The following is an 18269-nucleotide window of genomic DNA, read 5'->3' as shown; positions in this document are numbered from 1 at the left end:
GGATGGGCTGCTCAGTGGTCCCACAGCATGGATGAGCTATATATCATGGGCAAAGATTTAGTCGCCCCCTTCAAAGAAGCTGATGGGCAGGGGATGGGTTTATATCCGAGACGAAAAGCAAGAGTCTTCTCAGCAGAGTGTGGCTGATGACTGTGGCTCTGCTGGCACACACTCCTGGCTCTGAGCAATGGCTTTCTTTACCTGATTGAAGTAGACAGTGGACCTCTTGGCCTCATCCTCTGAACTTACCAAGGAGATAAATAAACCCTGTTGCTGAGGGAATTAGTGGTACAGAACATTCAGTCAAGTGCAGTTTTAAAGGAACATGTATAAGTGCCTTTGACCCCTGAGTCAACAGCTGCCTCAAACTGATTCCGAAGACATTTGGATGCAAAGGCTGCCAAGTGACCAGGGCAGGCAGTGGGCCATGGGAAATAGCCTGAGTGAGAATTTCAGAACTAGCATTTATTTGCCTGTCCCCTTTTCTGCCACTAGGTGTTGGGCCCCTCATTGGCACTTAACAGAATGGTAGGTGGCAGTAGAGCAAGCAGTTAGGAAGGGACCTAAGATTTGGCCACCTCTCCCCTGAGAACTTTCTTGGCTGTCTTGGCAGGGGTGAGTCTGGAGCTGGCAAGACAGAGAACACCAAGAAAGTCATTCAGTATCTGGCTCATGTGGCTTCCTCACATAAGAGCAAGAAGGACCAGGTGAGTGGGGACCTTCCCCCCCATGAGGAAGATCATTTAGTGCTTCATGGATCAGCTTAAAATGAGAGCATTTGGGGAATGAAGCAGGGGCTGGGCCTGCTTTCATGGAAGCTGCAGTATGGCTGTCTTGGGAGTGGGTCCACTGGTAGCCAGCTCATTTCTCCCCTGGCCTCCCAACTTTCTGAGTTGCTATGGAAACTGGAGCCCACCAGGGTTGGCAGTTAATTGCTGTGTGGCCTCCACCTCTGAGTTCAGAAGAGATTCCAAAAGTTGATTCTCAAGCTGATGGAGACTTGCAGAATCTCTGGCAGGCCTGCATTTGACTCCTTGCCCTTTTTCCCTACTGTTGAAGTGCCTTTGGGTGGACAGTTCCCCAACAAAGGGAGAAAGGGCAGTCAGAAAGTCATCTCACTTCCCTTTTTTCCCCCTCTCCCTCTTGGTGGATTATGGTCGAATTCAGCAGTGTCCTCGCTAGGTGAGCTGCACGTTTACTGCACGTTCTGCACTGGGAATGCGTGTTCTGATCATCGTGTGGCCTTGAATTACGTATTTTTTCCTAAGCAGCTTTTCACTCTACACCATTGTCACTTTCTGCAGCTAGAACTCTTCTCATAGGCTCGACTCACTGACTGTATTGGGAGGAGGGGGGCTGGGTGTGACACTCAATGACTTCTTGTGCACTCTGAAATAACGCCTTCTGCAGAATGGTTATGGGCCTCATCACCTAGCTGTTCTCAGGAATTCCAGTCCTGCCCATAATTCCCCACGCGCACGACAGCTGAAATGCCCTGTGTGGAACCCCAACCGAGGCACGGTGGGATGGCAGTCTTTGCTCCCGGATCCCCACATGCTCTGTGTCGCAGACCAGATGGAGATGACCAGCCCTCTCACCTGCCACCACTGTGCTGGTCAGAAGCAGTGTCTGGAAGGCCTCCACTGGACTTTCCCAGAGTTGGGGGCGATCAGTCTTAAGCATGCCTGTGTGGTGCTATCTTTCTTTCTCCCAAGCACACACTCTTAAACTTCCCTGTCACATCTGATTGTCCGTGGTGTTCCCTCAAGCTGCCTGGGGAACTGCGCCATCTGGGCAGCCCCCCCTTACAGGGGTGCTGTGTGCAGCGTATAGAAGTAAGTAGTGGTGTGTGTCCCTTTGCATGCAGACCTGGGTGTGTCCTGCAGAATGTCCTAATGAGTACAGTCTTCTGGAATGGAACCAAAAGTAACTTCTCATGTGCCAAACTTCTCAAGACATTCTGAATCTTTTTCCATGGGGCATCAGGAGTTATATTTAGAAACTAATAAAGTTTTTTTTTGCTCCCTCTTTCCACCCCCACCCCATTTTCCATTTTTTAGGAGACCTATTTTTAAAACAGGGCTGCGAGGTTAGGAGTTCTCTCACTGTGGTTTTCCATCTTTGAATTCACTATAAAAACCATTTCCAAACTATTTATTGAATGCCTAGTATGTGCCTGGATCTCTGGAGGGTGACCTTGGAGTCCCTGCTGAGATAAGTTAGAGAGCAGGAATGTAGACCCATTTGCATTAGTTCTGGAACTCCAGCAGCAGGGGGGGAAGGCAGGCAGGCCCCCAGCACTGAGATAAGATGGCCTGTGGAGGAGGGGGTTGATAAGTGGAAATGGTATTGTCACATCCCCTTTCTCAGGCTTCAGTGTGTGATGGGCACCCTGTCCCTAACTCCAAGTTCAACCACAGTGATTGAAGAGTTTGCCTCTGGTTTCTGATCACTGCTCAGGCCCTCATTTGTAAAGGCATCGACCACTTTGGTTGATTTCCTTGCCTGAAACGGTATGGTGGTTTTCTATATACAGCTGGGCCATCAGACACTCTTGAACTTGGTTTACTGCTATTACGTTCTGAAGCCTGTCATGGCATGTTCTGGCAGAGCTCTCTCTCTCTCCCTTGCAGAGAGCGAGTCAGTTGCTCATTCCAAGACCACCTACAGGGACAACGTAGGCCTCACCTTGCTGTGAGAAGGCTGGGCTTTGTCAGGGCTGCAGGCTGGCAAAGTAGAGCCTGAGTGCAGGGACTTCCCAGAAAGACTTCCATAGTCTGAGCAGTGACCTTTATCCCCCTCCCCCTTTGTTTTATGCACTAGTGGTAGCCCACTGTCAGAAACACCACCCAGTGATGCCCTTTAGAAACCAGATGGATAATTTCAAACCTTCTGCACATACGTTACCTATAGTACCCCCTAATTTCATATTACACAAATTTCATTGGGGAAAAAAAGTCTTCTCTGTGCCCAGTTAGGTATTGATAAAGGTTAGTCATTACTATTGTCAGCAGGGAGCTGGTCTCTGGGATCCCAAATGGTTGCTCCCAAGTTTGGTCTGGCAGTGATGCGTTCCGTGGCAATAGCCTATGGTCCCAAGACAGAGGCCTTAGGTTGGCCTCCAAGCCAAGGCAGTGCAGGCTGTAGTCAGGCCATGCCCCCATCTGTCTGCAGGAATGGGAGTAGCTCAGCCAGCCTGGCAGCCTGGCTACCTGGCCTGTGTTTTGAGAGGAATGTTTTAGTGAGTGGGGGAGCAGCGCTTAGTTCTGGCCCATGGGCTGCTTTGCTGACTTCCCCGGCCTGCCAGAGTCCCAGGGATGGCAGTCTAGTGTGCTGTGACCGCTGGTGCCAGGCACATAGGGAGCCCTGCTCTGTGGGTGTTTGACCCCTGACCCTTGACCTGGCTGCTCTGACTCTCTTTCATTTAGCTTATGGTCTGAGAATAAGAGACTCCCTCAGGCCTGGGACGAGGTAGTTCTACTGGGCCACTGGACCCCTTCTGGTCTCTGGTGGGCTTCCTGCATCCTTAGCACTCTGCAGGCAGGTCTTGTCTGTGACAGGTGTGCCTGGAAGGCTGTAGTTCATGACTGTCCTGGGAGCTCCTGCTACTAACAGGCTTCCTTTTCATCACCCACAGGCAGCCTTTTCCCCATAAAATCCTGGCTTGGCTCCAGCCTTGCTAATAAATACGGAACCCCTCCTGGCCCTTGTGTGGTCTTCTTCTCCTCTAGAGGGTACCCAGTATTAAGGTGAATGAGATTCATATTTCCCTCAGCCTGTGTCAGTTATTATCTAGCCTGCTGGGAGGACAATGGTTGCTTCCAAAGGTGATCTGACCTGACAGGTAGAGCCCCCAAGGTGGGTGGGACAGGGTGGTAAAATGGCAGTGATTGACAGCTATTGGTAGAAGACTCGAATTCCAGTACCTGCTTTGCTGGTTGATAGTTGCATAACTTCAGTCAGATCATTCTCCCTCCCTCAATCTCAGTTTTACTCTTCTGTGAAATGGGGCTATTCTGTTTGCCTAACCTGGGTATCATGAGAGCATAAGGCGTAAGGGAGTTTTTTGTAAACCATAAAGCACCTTGAGACAACAGATAGAGTTTATTGGTGTTGATAAACAGTTCAGAATCCTTATTGATCCCATGTTTAGATACCTATTGTGCTGGGAGCTGATTTGGGGGCGGACAGGGGACCAGCAAGGTAAATGCAGAGTTTATTAGGACATGGATGAGATGAGCTGTGTCTTTTGTAGATCTATCCTTTGAGATGGGAAAATATGTGGCATGTTGAGTGGAGACAAAGACAAGGAGGGCAGAGGGAGACTAGTGTACCTGGGATGGAGACTGTCACAGAGAAGGAACGATGCCCCCGTGTCTCTTTGGTTCACGTGCTGCCCTTCAGTGCATTCCCCGGGGTTGATCTGGGTCCTTGTACCAGGTTCCTGGAGCTGGGGGAGCCACCGCTTTCCCTTTTTGGGGCCGCTGGTCAATCAGTCCAGGGAACTAATTCAAACCAGTCAAGTCTCTGGAGGCCTGGCAGGAAGGTTGCTCTTGAGTGACACAGAGACCACGCTGAGGCTGGCATGGAGGGCCACCGGAAGCCTTTGTTCCAGGCATGTTGGGCATTTAGACATGGCTTTGCCACTGTCCCCTCTGCCTGGTGGAGCAGGTTTGGCAGCCTGAGCCACTGCCTGGCCTTCACTGCACTTCTGGGTTCCTTTCCAGGGCGAACTGGAGCGACAGCTGCTGCAGGCCAACCCCATCCTGGAGGCCTTTGGGAATGCCAAGACTGTGAAGAACGACAACTCCTCACGATTTGTGAGTATCGGCTGGCTGTTTCCTATCTCATGGGGCAGAGGCTCTTACTCAGAGCTTTTAGCACATGTCACCTCCAACTGGGTGCTCTCACTTAAAAGTGAGGAAGATTCAGACTTGGTGCTTCCTGAACCTGCCCTGTGGAGTAGTCTGGGTCATACTCCAGTTGGTGGTCACCTGCATAAGTAACTGCTTCTACCAGGTGACAGCAAACCAGCTAGGGAGTGGAGAGTCACTGTTGGTCCCCCTGATTATCCCGTTGTAGCCAGTAACCAGTTAGAACCCAGGGCCTGAGCAGGCAGTGAGGAACACTTCTTCCTCTGTGCAGAGGGGACCTCATCCTGGTTCCAGACTTGAAGCACTGTGGCACTCCTGAGTCCTAAGTACTGTGTGGTGTGGGGTGCACGGCCCCTGGCGGCCAGACACATGGACATAATCTTTGGTTTTCTCCCTCCAGCCTTTACCAGCTAGAGATAGGTACTGGGGGATGGGCCTCTGATCCTTTCATTGTCTTTCCTCAGGGCAAATTCATTCGCATCAACTTTGATGTCAATGGCTACATCGTGGGAGCCAATATTGAGACTTGTATCCTTGTGGTTAATTGTAATGAGTGCTAGGTTTAGAGGGGAGGGAAATGACCTTGATGGAGAAGAAGCTGCTTCCTGATTCCAGCAGTTTCTTTTTATGGGCTTGTTATGACACCTCATCTGTGGCATCAGGAAGAGAACCAGGAGAGGCTCATTCAAAACCCAACTTAGAGCTAGGTTTTTCTTTACTGGCAGGATAAAGTTCAGCTTCAAATTGGATGGGACTATTGAAGACTATCCAGAGTGGTACCCAGAGGGATGGAGTTGGGATGAATGCTAATTTACTTCTCTCCTGCACTAGCATTATAGTCTTTGCTGGTGGGAGTCTTAGATCTCCATTGGTTCATGAGAAGGGAGCCCTTGAAATAGACAAGGCTCCCAGGCTCCCAAGTACAAAAGCTGTTCTTTGGATAAGCCACACCTCTTGAAGGATAGAGCCAAGAGAGTTTGCTTTTACTTTGGCTGTTTTGATGTTCTTTGCACCTGGTGAAGTTCTGTGGCTTTTGATGGACGTAGAGGAAAGTGCAGGGGTTACCTTCCAGTAACTTGCACAACTCCTCAATGTTTGCAAAAAGATCTTTTAGAGAAATCTCGTGCTATTCGCCAAGCCAAGGAAGAGCGGACCTTCCACATCTTCTACTATCTCCTGTCTGGGGCTGGAGAACACCTGAAGAGTGAGTAGTGGGCCCACTGCCTGACACATGGCTGCTGGGCACTGGGGCTCCTGCTGCAACTGGCCCACACACTCCAGTTGGGAAATGAAAGCTCTGGCCTTGGGTTGGGGAGGAGAAGCCAGATGAGTTCTGTTTTCTGGACCATCCTGAGGACTCAGCCGCTGTTTTACCACAGAGAGAAAACCCAGGGCGGGTCACATGTGCAGCTGTAAATTACGAGCCACAAAGGCTCTTGTTTGTCAGTCTCACGCTGTCTACTCCACAGTTCCCGGGACTTAAGGGCGCTTCCCAGTCTCCCAAACCTCTGATGTTTCAGTATTGACTGGAGCCTCTGGTTTCAGCACTTCACTGACCACCATTGCCCTCCACTCCTTATAGCTGATCTCCTGTTGGAGCCATACAACAAATACCGCTTTCTGTCCAATGGGCACGTCACCATTCCCGGTCAGCAGGACAAAGACATGTTCCAGGAGACCATGGAGGCCATGAGGATTATGGGCATCCCAGAAGAGGAGCAAATGGGTATGGGGCTGGCTCTCCTGTGGGTGAGGGAGGGAAGGCCAGAGGCTGGTCATCACGACCTCTTGAGCATCAGAGCAGCTGATGGGCTTGAGAGGGCTTCCATTTGGCTCTGACTTGGAAAGCAATGTAGAGACCGGGAGGAAGACCCTAAGTGTGTGGGAGATGGTACGTCAGGTTTAAGTTTCAGGGTTATTTTTTCCCCATAGTACACAGAGGGGAACAAAGGCCAGGTGCTTAACTGCCAGGGTCTGGGTCCACTGCTGCAGTTCTTGTCATTTGCTGAAAGTAGAATATTCCTGTCCTGTCTCATTGGTGTGTGGAAGAGGCTGGGGCTGAGATCTTTACATTGGGAAGGCTTACAATGAATAGCAGTGTGGAGCCTGCCTGTCTTCTTATTTCCCTAGAGGGAGAATGAAGAGAGCTTTGAGGCCTCATTTTAGAAAAGTTGTGGAGAGAGTGCACTTGTTCCCTAGCATTAAGGTTGGAGCCACCTTTGCTTAACCACAGATAGTATAGGCTTGCCTGTGTTCCAATAAAACTTTGTTTATAAAAACAGACAGTGGCCCCTGGGATAGAGGCATATCCTTGCTCCACATTTAGAAGTGTTGGGAACACAGCTCATATCTAAGCAGAGGGTTGCCCAAGCTGAGATCTGTCAGAAGTCCTTGAAACAGAGCCTCACTGGCAGGGAGGCAGTCAGCCTTCAAGTCTGCTGGGCCCTCCCCATGGACTAGACCAAGGCCCACTGAGAGCTTATTCCACCCCCTGCCCGGTTCTGAGCTGCCTTTGGTTTCATCCCAGGCTTGCTGCGAGTCATCTCAGGGGTTCTTCAGCTTGGCAACATCGTCTTCAAGAAGGAACGTAACACTGACCAGGCATCCATGCCAGACAACACAGGTAACACTGTGGTCCTCCCATTGAAGTATGGGTCCAGTGCCTGGCCTTGGATTAGCAAAAAGTCTTGTAGAAATTCCAGACTTCACTTTCTTTTTAACTTTATATGTTTTATGGCTGGCTATTACTCTGTACTTTTTGTAAAACACACATTACTATGACCCTTCCTCATAAAGTAAGCATCAGAATGAGTTAGAAAGCCCATGATCATATGGGTTTCTCTTCCATTCCTGAGACCAAGCTAGTTGTCTCAGTAAGACAGTGGTTTCTGTTGCCACTCCAGCTTAGAGCACACTTTCCCCGTGACCACATTAGGACCCTGAAACACTTGTCGTTGCATCTGCCTTGGTCACTGCTATTCCTTTGGGTGGCTGCACATGACTCCGTTGAAGTTATCACCCTTTATGTGTCTTTCTTAGGGGCTTTTTAAAAAATTAGTGCATGGGTACATGGATTAAAAGATATTTCTTTGGGACATATGCTATTTGGTCCCCTTGCACTGGGGTCTGGTGGTGGGGCTGCCTCCTCTCAGTTTTATTTGTGGGTAGGACCCACTTGCACACTCGGCAGATGTAGCCAGGAGGGTGTAAGGGAGCCAGGCTGGGCCCCAGTTAGGACACATTTGTCTCTGCCAGGCCTGCTGCCCTGCATGCGGATGCTGGGGGGAAGGGGAGAGCGATGGGTGTCTGCGCTGCTGAGGAAGGTTCCAGAGTCAGTTATCCCGGGAATGATTGCTCAGTTGTCACCACAACTTTTTTCTCTACTACCAGGTGGAGCAGAGAAACTTTTGTTCTTGTGTTTAATTAAAAGTTTTTACTCTCTCCTTCTTTTTGAAAAATATTAGCTGCTCAAAAGGTGTCCCACCTCTTGGGTATCAATGTGACTGATTTCACTAGAGGAATCCTCACCCCTCGCATCAAGGTGGGCCGGGATTACGTCCAGAAGGCACAGACTAAGGAACAGGTATGTATGCCCTCTAGCCCCAAGGGTTTGGGCTGCCTTCTCAGCAAGGGTCATGGTAGCAGCCAGTTTGAGGGCTGCTATAGCCATCTGCTATGTTAGGCATTGTTGTGTGGTTGCCTCATTCAGTCCTCACATCAGCTTGAGAGCAAGGTGGTGTTTACTCCATTAAGAACATGGGGAAGCTGACTCTGAGAAGTTCAGTAACGTTCCTAAGTCCACTCACCTATAAGGGCCATCAGATAGGACCTCTTTTAGCTGGGCTGTTCCTCTGCATCAAGTCAGTGTTTCGACAGATTGGTTGGCAAGGACGTCAGCCTATCCTGTTCTGGTCTAAAGTGAGAACTTGATGTTTTTGGTGCCAAGGTGGCAGCAGCATCCACCATCCTCAAGGTCGGTGCCAAGCAGCTGTCTTTTCACCACCTGCTGTCTTGCTGCTTGTGGTGAGAGACAGGCAGGAGCCTTTCCTCAGCTGTGCCTCACGATTGTGCTCACCTCTCCCTGGAAGCTGAGGTTCCTCCTACCCTGGACCACTTTCCCCCTGTGTTGGCCATTTCTAGTTTCTTTCATGGGAATGGGAGGTTTTAAGGTGCTACTATCATCTCTCAAAGATATTTTGAAGTTCAAGTTGATTAGTCCTTTTCCCAGAGAATGCCATCATCTTCAGTTCCTCACGCTTGTGGCTGACAGCCTGTGGGTGATTCTGTGCAGTGCCGTCCCACCAGAGCCAAGAACATTGTTTTTGAAAGACAGTGTACATAATTATTACCAACTGTTCATTTCTCTAGTAGTTATTTTTTATTACAAATTTTTTTAATTTTTTATTACAAAAATGCTACACAAACACTGAAGATTTGGGAAATACAGAAAAGTCTGGAGAAGGAAAAAAATTGCAGTTTTACAGCTACTAGGCACCTTTTTATTTCCTACAAGACTTTTCTTTATTTTTTAAATTTAGTCATCATCTTGGGGATTTTTTGTTTTGTTTTGTTTTCTTCAGTAAGAGGAGGGGAGGCAGAGAGACAGGCTCCCGCCATGTGCCCCGACCAGGAACCACCCAGCAAACCCACTAAGGGGCGATGCTCTGCCCATCTGGGGCGTTGCTCCCCTGCTCAGCACCTGAGCTATTCTTAGTGCCTGAGGCAGAAGCCATGGAGCCATCCTCAGTGCCTGGGGCCAACCCGCTCCAGTTGAGCTTTGGCTGCAGGAGGAGAGAGGGAAAGAAGCAAGAGAGGGAAGGGTGGAGAAGCAGATGGGTGCTTCTGTGTGCCCTGACTGGGAATCAAACCCAGGACTTCCACACACCGAGCCGATGCTCTACCGCTGAGCCACTGGCCAGGGCCCACCCTGGCTTTTTATTATGGAACTTTTCGAACATTTGCAGATAAAGTAAAGAGGGTAGTGTAATGAACCCCATGTGCCTATCACACAGGCAGCTTTAAGAGTGACTAACTCGCCTGACCAGGCGGTGGTACAGTGGATAGAACGTCAGACTGGGATGCAGAGGACCCAGGTTCAAGACCCTGAGGTTGCCAGCTTTAGCGCAGGCTCATCTGATTTGAGCAAAGCTCACCAGCTTGGACCCAAGGTTGCTAATCTTACTACTCATCTGCCCCCATTCCTGACCACATTATTTGAAGTAAATCTCAAGACATCTTGTCATTTCTTCTGTAGACACTTCAGTATTTCCCCATTTATTTATTTATTTACTTACTTATTTTTCCCCCCATTTATTTTTAAAGAGTCATGATAAGTGAGTTTTCTAATTCTACTGTGTTTGAATTGTTAGCTAGTTAGGTTGTTTCAACTTTTAGTCATTGTAAATAATGTTTTCAGTGAACATATTTGTGTGCAAAGCTTTTCTCCCATTTTTAGGGCTCTTTCTCTGAGGGAAGGCCCTGGGGGTAAAATTACTGAGGCCTCCTTGTGTCTGACATTCTGTGCCTTGGATGTTCCTCCTCCCAGGCTGACTTTGCCATTGAGGCCTTGGCCAAGGCCACCTATGAGCGCATGTTCCGCTGGCTGGTGCTGCGCATCAACAAGGCCCTGGACAAGACCAAGCGGCAAGGTGCTTCGTTCATCGGAATCCTGGACATTGCCGGCTTCGAGATCTTTGATGTGAGCCTCTCCCTTCTGCCCGCATGTCCTCTTCTCTGCCTCCTTAACCTCTTGGCAGTCTTCCTCTTGTCTGTGAATCCTTTTTATTGTGGTTCCACAGCAACCTGAGTTGGGCATCTCTTTTGCATGGAGACAGGAGATTGTAATTGGGTGTATTTTAAGCTGAAACAGGTGTGCCCATTGCCAACCAGAAATGCTGGAGAGAGTGGGACTTAATGGTGGTGTCCTGGGAGGCTTCATGGGCAGTTCTTTCTGTGGATTTATTCTTCCAGCAAATAGTTATTGTGCGTTGGGACAAGGCATTGGTCCTGCCCATAAACACTTTGAGCTCTTTTAAGAAAAAAATGGATAATCATTGTAAATCAGAGATTCTTAACTTGGGGGCCCATGGTAGATTCCAGTGGAACCATGAATTTAGGTGGGGTAAACGTTACCTCTGTTTTTCACTAGCCTCTCTCTGAAATGACACGTTTTTTTAAATTGTGAATTGAGCAAATTGTACAAACTACAGTTGCACTAGCAGTGCTTGTGATCTGTCATCTGGAGAAAGAAACCAGGTGTGTTCAGACCTTGCATTAATGGCAGTGGCAGAGATGTTGTAGTACCATTTGTTCATCTTTACTTCAAAATTTCAGAAGTTACTTAGCCCATGGCTTGTGCTTGTTAACAGAGAAGCATAATATATTAATATGTCTCAATATTTTGATTGTTTTATTTTAACATAACTTTTCTCTTTTGTAATCTATCTATCTATCTATCTATCTATCTGAGAGGAGGGGAGATAGAGAGGCAGACTCTTGCATGCGCCCCAACTGAGATCCACCTGCAACCCCTGTCGGGCCCATGCTCGAATCAACCAAGTTATCCTCAGCACCTGAGGCTGATGCTCAGACCAACCGAGGAACTGGTTACGAGACAGGAAGAGAGAGAGGGGAGAGGTAGAGAAGCAGATGGTTGCTTCTCATATGTACCCTGACTGGGGATTGAACCTGGGATGTCTGCTCACTGGGCCACCTCTCTATCCACTGAGCCAACCAGCCAGGGCCTATTTTATGTTTAAAAATTTTTTGAATTGGATTTATTGGTGACAAACCAATTATACAGGTTTCAGGTGTACAATTCTATACATCATCTATACACTGCATTGTGTGCTCACCACCACCCCAAGTTTAATTTATTGATTTTAGCCTGGCCTGTGGTGGCACAGATAAAGCATTGACCCAGAATGCTGAGGTCACCAGTTTGAAACCCTTAGCTTGCCTGGTCAAGGCATGTACAACAAGCAGCTAACGAACAACTAAAGTGAAGCAACTATGAGTTGATACTTCGCACTGCCCCCCTACTTTCTCTCTGTAAAATCAATAAATAAAATCTTGGGGAAAAATTTATTCACTTTAGAGAGAGAGGAAGGGAGAGAGAGAGGAAAACCTCAATTTATTGTTACATGTATCCATGCATTCATTGGTTGACTCTTGCATACACCCTGACCAGGGATTGAACTCACAACCTTGGCTAGTGAGATGATGCTGAAACCAACTGAGCTGCTCAGGCAGGGCTAACCACCCCAGGTGTCAAACATTATTCTTAAAAGGGCTTTACCAGGCTGCTGGAGAGGTCCATGGGCCTCAGAAAGTGAAGAACCCTTGCTGGTGTGATAAGAGAAAGCCCCTAACCATTTAGGCTCCACAGGGGGCCAGCACTGAGGTACCCTAGGAGGTCCTTCCTGAATCTCTGGTCTCTCTCCTTCCCAAGGGTGTCTGGGCCCCATGGTGGGCAGCTCCCTAACATTGCTCTGCTTCCTTGCAGCTGAACTCCTTCGAGCAGCTTTGCATCAACTACACCAACGAGAAGCTGCAGCAGCTCTTCAACCACACCATGTTCATCCTGGAGCAGGAGGAGTACCAGCGTGAGGGCATTGAGTGGAACTTTATTGACTTTGGCCTTGACCTGCAGCCTTGCATTGACCTCATCGAGAAGCCAGTAAGAGACAACCCTACTCGGATCTCAGACCTTACCTGGCCTTCCTCATCCCCTCTGGAGACCCTGTTCTCACCTCCCACTCCATGTTGGTTGTGGGTGTCCAGCTCCTCACCCGTTGGTGCCACTTGCACGAATAAGCTCTAGGGCTTAGATCTGGTGCCTGGGGGAGCCTTGGGCAGCTGCCGACCAGGTGTGGATGTGACTGGTGCCTGGGTTTCCTGTCTTCAGTCCCAGAAGACTCAGCAAGCCTTTCTTTTTCCTAAAGAAACAGGCATGCTTTTGGGTAGCGTGATCCTAGCCCCAGATGCTTTTGCTATAGTGTGGGATTGTGTGGGCCCAGGGATTGAATGCTATTTCTGGTGCACATGTTGAAGCACAGGCTGTCCTCTTTCAGGACTAATGTAGTGCCCAGTTTCTGTCCCACAGCACTGACTGTTGGCGGGCGCAGTAGCTAGAAAGCCCTTCTCCTTTGCCGTCAGTTTATATTGAAAGCTCTTGCCTGATGCAGTTTGAGTCACGTGTTTGTGCTTTAGGTTAGGGGCTGTGCTCTTTTGGATCCTGAGCTGTTTCTGTTTCTGGTTCTGTCTTGATTAGAGTTAAGCTCACCAAACTCACATTTTCCCTGAATCCTGAGATGCTTGAGAGAATGTGTACACCAGAGTGACACTGAAATGTTTATTGATCAGAACACCTAGAAATAAGTGCATTTTGAGAGTATTACTCAAAGGGCTAATCCTAATGTGAAACAACTTATTTTTCTGATGACTTTGTTATAATCAGTTAAGTTTTCCAATGAATAAAAACCCATCTGGGGCCCTGGCCGGTTGGTTCAGTGGTAGAACGTCGGCCTGGCGTGCAGGAGTCCCGAGTTTGATTCTGGGCCAGGACACACAAGAGAAGCGCCCATCTGCTTCTCCACCCCTCCCCCTCTCCTTCCTCCCTGTCTCTCTCTTCCCCTCCCGCAGCCAAGGCTCCATTGGAGCAAAGTTGGCCCGGGCGCTGAGAATGGTTCTGTGGCCTCTGCCTCAGGTGCTAGAATGGCTCTGGTTGCAACAGAGCAACGCCCCAGAGGGGCAGAGCATCACCCGCTGGTGGGCATGCCGGGTGGATCCCGGTCGGGCGCATGCGGGAGTCTGTCTGACTGCCTCCCCGTTTCCAACTTCAGAAAAATACAAAAAAACCCCAAACTATCTGGTTTTGAATCTTGTCAGCCAGTCTCCCTAGTGGCTGAACCTGTTTTCTTATCTCATCAACTCAGTGTACAGAAGGCTCTGGGGGCTCTGCCACACCTTCTCCTCAAGGGGCTTCTCAGAGTGTCATGTCTCACCACATAGTTGTGCAGACACAGAGTGTGTGGGGTGATGCCACAGAGTGACTCCAGGGGCAGGAGCTATAGTTGAGGGCAGCCTCTGGGCAAATGGATCAGGATCTGCATGGTCCATCAAACTCACCAGAGCTTGAAATTGGAGAATGCTGTGATGCATCATTGGATTAAGGTATGTTGGCCATAGCTAGACCTCAGAAGTTTCTTTTTAAACTAGAATTCTTAAATTGAATGCTTTCAGTAATGCTTCCCTACCACCACCACCACCATGGGGGATGTGCCACCCACCTTCCAATGAGATTCTAGGGGTTCTGAAAACTCCCAGAAACCCCCAGGCTTTGACTTCCTGTGAGGGCAGGGTTGGGGTTGCGTTCCCAGGTCATGCTTATGTGTGCAATGCTGTGCTTTCTCCAGGCAGGCCCCCCTGGCATCTTGGCCCTGCTGGATGAGGAGTGCTGGTTCCCTAAAGCCACCGACAAGAGCTTTGTAGAGAAGGTAGTGCAGGAGCAGGGCACCCACCCCAAGTTCCAGAAGCCCAAGCAGCTGAAGGACAAAGCTGATTTCTGCATCATTCACTATGCTGGCAAGGTGAGTAGAGCACACACAGGAAGGTACTGGCTGGACCTTCTTAGGAGAGGTGGAAATGAGAGGAAGACTGCGAGCTGTGCAGCCCCAAGGCAGAGGATAAGGGTGCAATATTCTTGTCAGGTGACTTATCCAGTAATGTGTTTGGTGGTAATTAGCATTCACACAGCTCAGCTCTCCAACTTAGCAAAGCCCTGCCACCTGTTACATTTCATTAGAAGCTTTTAGCAGTCCTGTGTAGGGTACCCAGGTATGATGTTATTTGTATTATTATTAGGTGCATTTTCCAAGGGTGGAAATGAAATTTGTGCTACAGGTGTGGGCTCTAGAGTTTAAATTAGAACTCTGCCACTGTGTGATTTTTGGGGTACTTAACCTCTCTGAACTTTGATTACCTCATCTGGAAAATAGAAGTGACTACCATCTTACAGGGTTACATTTATTAAATGAGCTTGTGAAGCTCAATGCCGGGCACAGTAAGTGCTCTAGGGCAGGGCCTCTCAACCTCCGCACTACCAATGTCATGGGCTGCGGCAGTTCTTATTGGGGACTGACTTGTGCTTTGTAGGATGCTTAGCAGTATCCCTGGCTTCTTCCGACCAGTGGTCAGTAGCATCCTCCTTAGACCAGAAATGTCTCCAGACATTGCTAAACAGTTATTACAGTGGGGGGTGGGAGTGTGGCACAGTTGCCTGGTTGAGAGCCACCACTGGCAGTGACATCTTTGTTAGTGCTAAAGCTACCCAGTGAGGAGAGCCAGGAGCTTCACAGCACCACTCCTGAGCCAAACGAGGTCCTTGCCCACTGCCCTGCGTGTGGCCCTTCAACTGCCCAGCCTCTCCTGCTTTGCTCCTTGAGTTCCTAAGGCTGCTGAAGCAACTCTTGACTTTAAACTACCTATTCAAAAAATAACCGTTAGTAGTTACTTAGAGTGATACTTCCTGAACCTGCATCTCCACTTCCACTTTTGTTATAAATGCACATGCACAGAGATCTCACAGGAGGCTTTTATTTCAGTGTTGTGTATAATACAAAAACAGGGCATAGGGCCTTGGCCAGTTTGCTCAGTGGTAGAGCTTCGGCCTGGCGTGCAGGAGTCCCAGGTTTGATTCCCAGCCAGGGCACACAGGAAAAGCGCCCATCTGCTTCTCCACCCCTCCCCCTCTCCTTCCTCTCTGTCTCTCTCTTCCCCTCCCGCAGCCAAGGCTCCATTGGAGCAAAGTTGGCCGGGTGCTGAGGATGGCTCTGTGGCCTCTGCCTCAGGCGCTAGAATGGCTCTGGTTGCAACAGAGCAACGCCCCAGATGGGCAGAGCATCGCCCCCTGGTGGGCGTGCCGGTGGATCCCGGTCTGGCGCATGCGGGAGTCTGTCTGACTGCCTCCCCATTTCCAACTTCAGAAAAATACAAAAAACAAACAAACAAACAGGGCATAGTCAAAGCCTATTGTTAGGGGGGCGTGGTTCTGGATGATGGGCTATGTGTACCCAAATCTGGGCACTGGGCTACACTACAGCAACTAGAAGGTCCAGCAGGCTGACTGTGCCTAGGTGGCCAAGACACTAGGGCCTTGTCATCTCCCAGAATATAACTCTGCTCTTCAGTAAGAAGCCAACATACGCATGTCATTCACAATGGTGCCCGTGAAAGATAGCCGGCCAGAGAGCAGCAGTTACTGCTGGGCCGTGGTGTGGGTTAGTCAGAGGTCAGAATGATACAATAATTGATTTGTATTATTCTGGATCTTTGCAATGAAAATATTATAATGTTACTTGTAGATTTAAGCACATATTTCAGAAAAGTTAAGAATAGTACATGCTGCCTGACAAGGCAGTGGCGCAATGGATAGAGCATCAGACTGGGACGTGGAGGACCCAGGTTCAAGACTCTGAGGTCGCCAGCTTGAGCGGGTGCTCCACTGGTTTGAGCAAGGCTCACCAGCTCGAGACCAAGGTCGCTGGCTTGAGCAATGGGTCACTCACTCTGCTGTAGCCCCCCAGTCAAGGCACATAGAGAAAGCAATCAATGAACAACTAAGGTGCCACAACAAAGAATTGATGCTTCTCATCTCTTTCCCTATCTGTCCCTCTCTCTCTTGTCTCTGTCACAAAAAAAAAAAAAAAAAAAAAGAATATTACATGCTCATTAGAGAAAACTTAGATATCCTGAAAAGACAAAGAAAAAAAATTTTTTTGACCTATTCCTAAAAAGAAATAGTATAACATATCTTTTGGCATATGTCTTTCTAGGATATTTCTTTATTTTCAAAAACCATTTTAAGATATTCTGTTGTATAGCTGCAACATAGCATTGTTTTTATTGTTTACTGTCTTCATACACCACAGAGACCCTCTTATTGCTACTCTATTGCCCCTGTCATTCATCATTTCCTTCTTAGGGTTAGAAACACTGGGTCAAGGGGTGTGCATATTTTTTAACTTTCCTACACATGGGGCTAGCTTGTCCTTTGAGAGCCTGTTCGTACTCTCAAGAGCACCTTATGATTTGGGGCCCTGGCTCTTACAGGTGGATTACAAAGCTGATGAATGGCTGATGAAGAACATGGACCCCCTGAATGACAACATTGCCACGCTTCTGCACCAGTCCTCTGACAAGTTCGTCTCAGAGCTGTGGAAGGATGGTATGCCCTTTGCCCTCCGCCGCTGTCTTTCTGTGCCTACATCTGGGCTTCTCCCCACCTTTGCAGTGGCTGAGCCACAAAACAAGGAGCAGTTCTCCACTTGACATAGGCAGTGGCAGGGTGGGGGGGTGTTCATCTGCTGTAGTTCCCACAACAGTGTCTTCCTTGATCCAAAGGGATGAGGCTGTCCTTGAATGCCCTTGAGCGTGCTTCATAGCCACTTCCTCTGAGGGCTTTGCCATCCACAGACATGCTGCAGCACTCTCCACGTGTGGGAAGTCACAGACAGCCCAAAGCCTGGCTGCACAGGTCCCTGTCCCATGCCTCACTGTGCTCTTGCCTCTCCTTGGTAGGCTGGTGGCTTTGGAGTTGTGCTTTCTCACGGTTTTTCCTTCTTTCTGCCTGGGTTTTGCTTTAACCTCTCTGTTGCAGAGATGCAGAGCACTCAGAGAGCCTATTTCTATCAACGCTTTCCCATTCTCCACCTAGAACCAGGTGACTGGCCACCCAAAGTGGCGTCCCTTGTGTGTGGTGCATCCAGGGCTGTGCACAAATGCTTCTGCTGAGTTTTTCATACCGTTGGCTCTTCCTGCCTGACCACACCCCTGCCCCAGTCTGCCCTGAGCTTGTGGGAAAGTTCCTCCCCATTGGACCCATTGCAAGCCTCTGGTCGAAAACCAGCCAAATCAGGAGACTTTGTGTTATAGATCTTAAAAGCAAAATAAATTGTTTAAAAACCCAAATCCTTTTTAGAGCTCCACTTCGTAAAGGTGGTGTCTTACTGCTTGAATGGCTGCAGGTGTCTCAGCATGAGGTTTAGGCATTATGCACGCTGCTGTGTGCATGTACACCTGAAGGCTCAAATGGCATGTGTGTTCGTTCACCGAGCCCTCAACCAACACCCACCCATGGTGCTGTGCCTCCAGGGGGCAGGACAGGCCCACATGAAATGACCAGTTTTTACAGGGCATATCTGATCTTCTGGCTGGAAGATCTCAGTGACCTTGACAAGCCAGCCACTCCCCGGGAACCTTTGGTGGCCAGTAAAATAGGCCCTGGTTGCAGACGTTCAAAAATGCCTCCATTTTAATTGGTTCATTGGGTCTGTCCTCAATCCTGGCTTCTGTCTTGAGTTTCTGTCCTTTTTGCTGTCTTCAAATAAATAATGA

General features: G+C 49.0%; 1 protein-coding gene across 2 annotated transcripts in view; it reads left to right on the top strand.

Moving 5' to 3' along the window:
* MYH9 (myosin heavy chain 9) overlaps nt 1-18269 on the top strand; it is a 100498-nt gene that overhangs the window by 55911 nt on the left and 26318 nt on the right. For both annotated transcript variants that reach the window (XM_066358262.1, XM_066358261.1), the window contains exons 5-15: nt 614-707; nt 4728-4820; nt 5339-5402; nt 5980-6078; nt 6457-6600; nt 7402-7497; nt 8339-8457; nt 10420-10572; nt 12379-12552; nt 14291-14464; nt 16986-17100. In XM_066358262.1, coding sequence (XP_066214359.1) covers nt 614-707; nt 4728-4820; nt 5339-5402; nt 5980-6078; nt 6457-6600; nt 7402-7497; nt 8339-8457; nt 10420-10572; nt 12379-12552; nt 14291-14464; nt 16986-17100 — 1325 coding nt within the window. The remainder of the gene's footprint in view (nt 1-613; nt 708-4727; nt 4821-5338; nt 5403-5979; nt 6079-6456; nt 6601-7401; nt 7498-8338; nt 8458-10419; nt 10573-12378; nt 12553-14290; nt 14465-16985; nt 17101-18269) is intronic.

The sequence above is a fragment of the Saccopteryx leptura genome, chromosome 1 (genome assembly GCF_036850995.1).
Source record: "Saccopteryx leptura isolate mSacLep1 chromosome 1, mSacLep1_pri_phased_curated, whole genome shotgun sequence".
In the NCBI taxonomy this organism is placed as follows: domain Eukaryota; kingdom Metazoa; phylum Chordata; class Mammalia; order Chiroptera; family Emballonuridae; genus Saccopteryx; species Saccopteryx leptura.
Note: the sequence above shows the minus strand (reverse complement) of the source record. Positions and strands in the feature narration are given on the sequence as shown.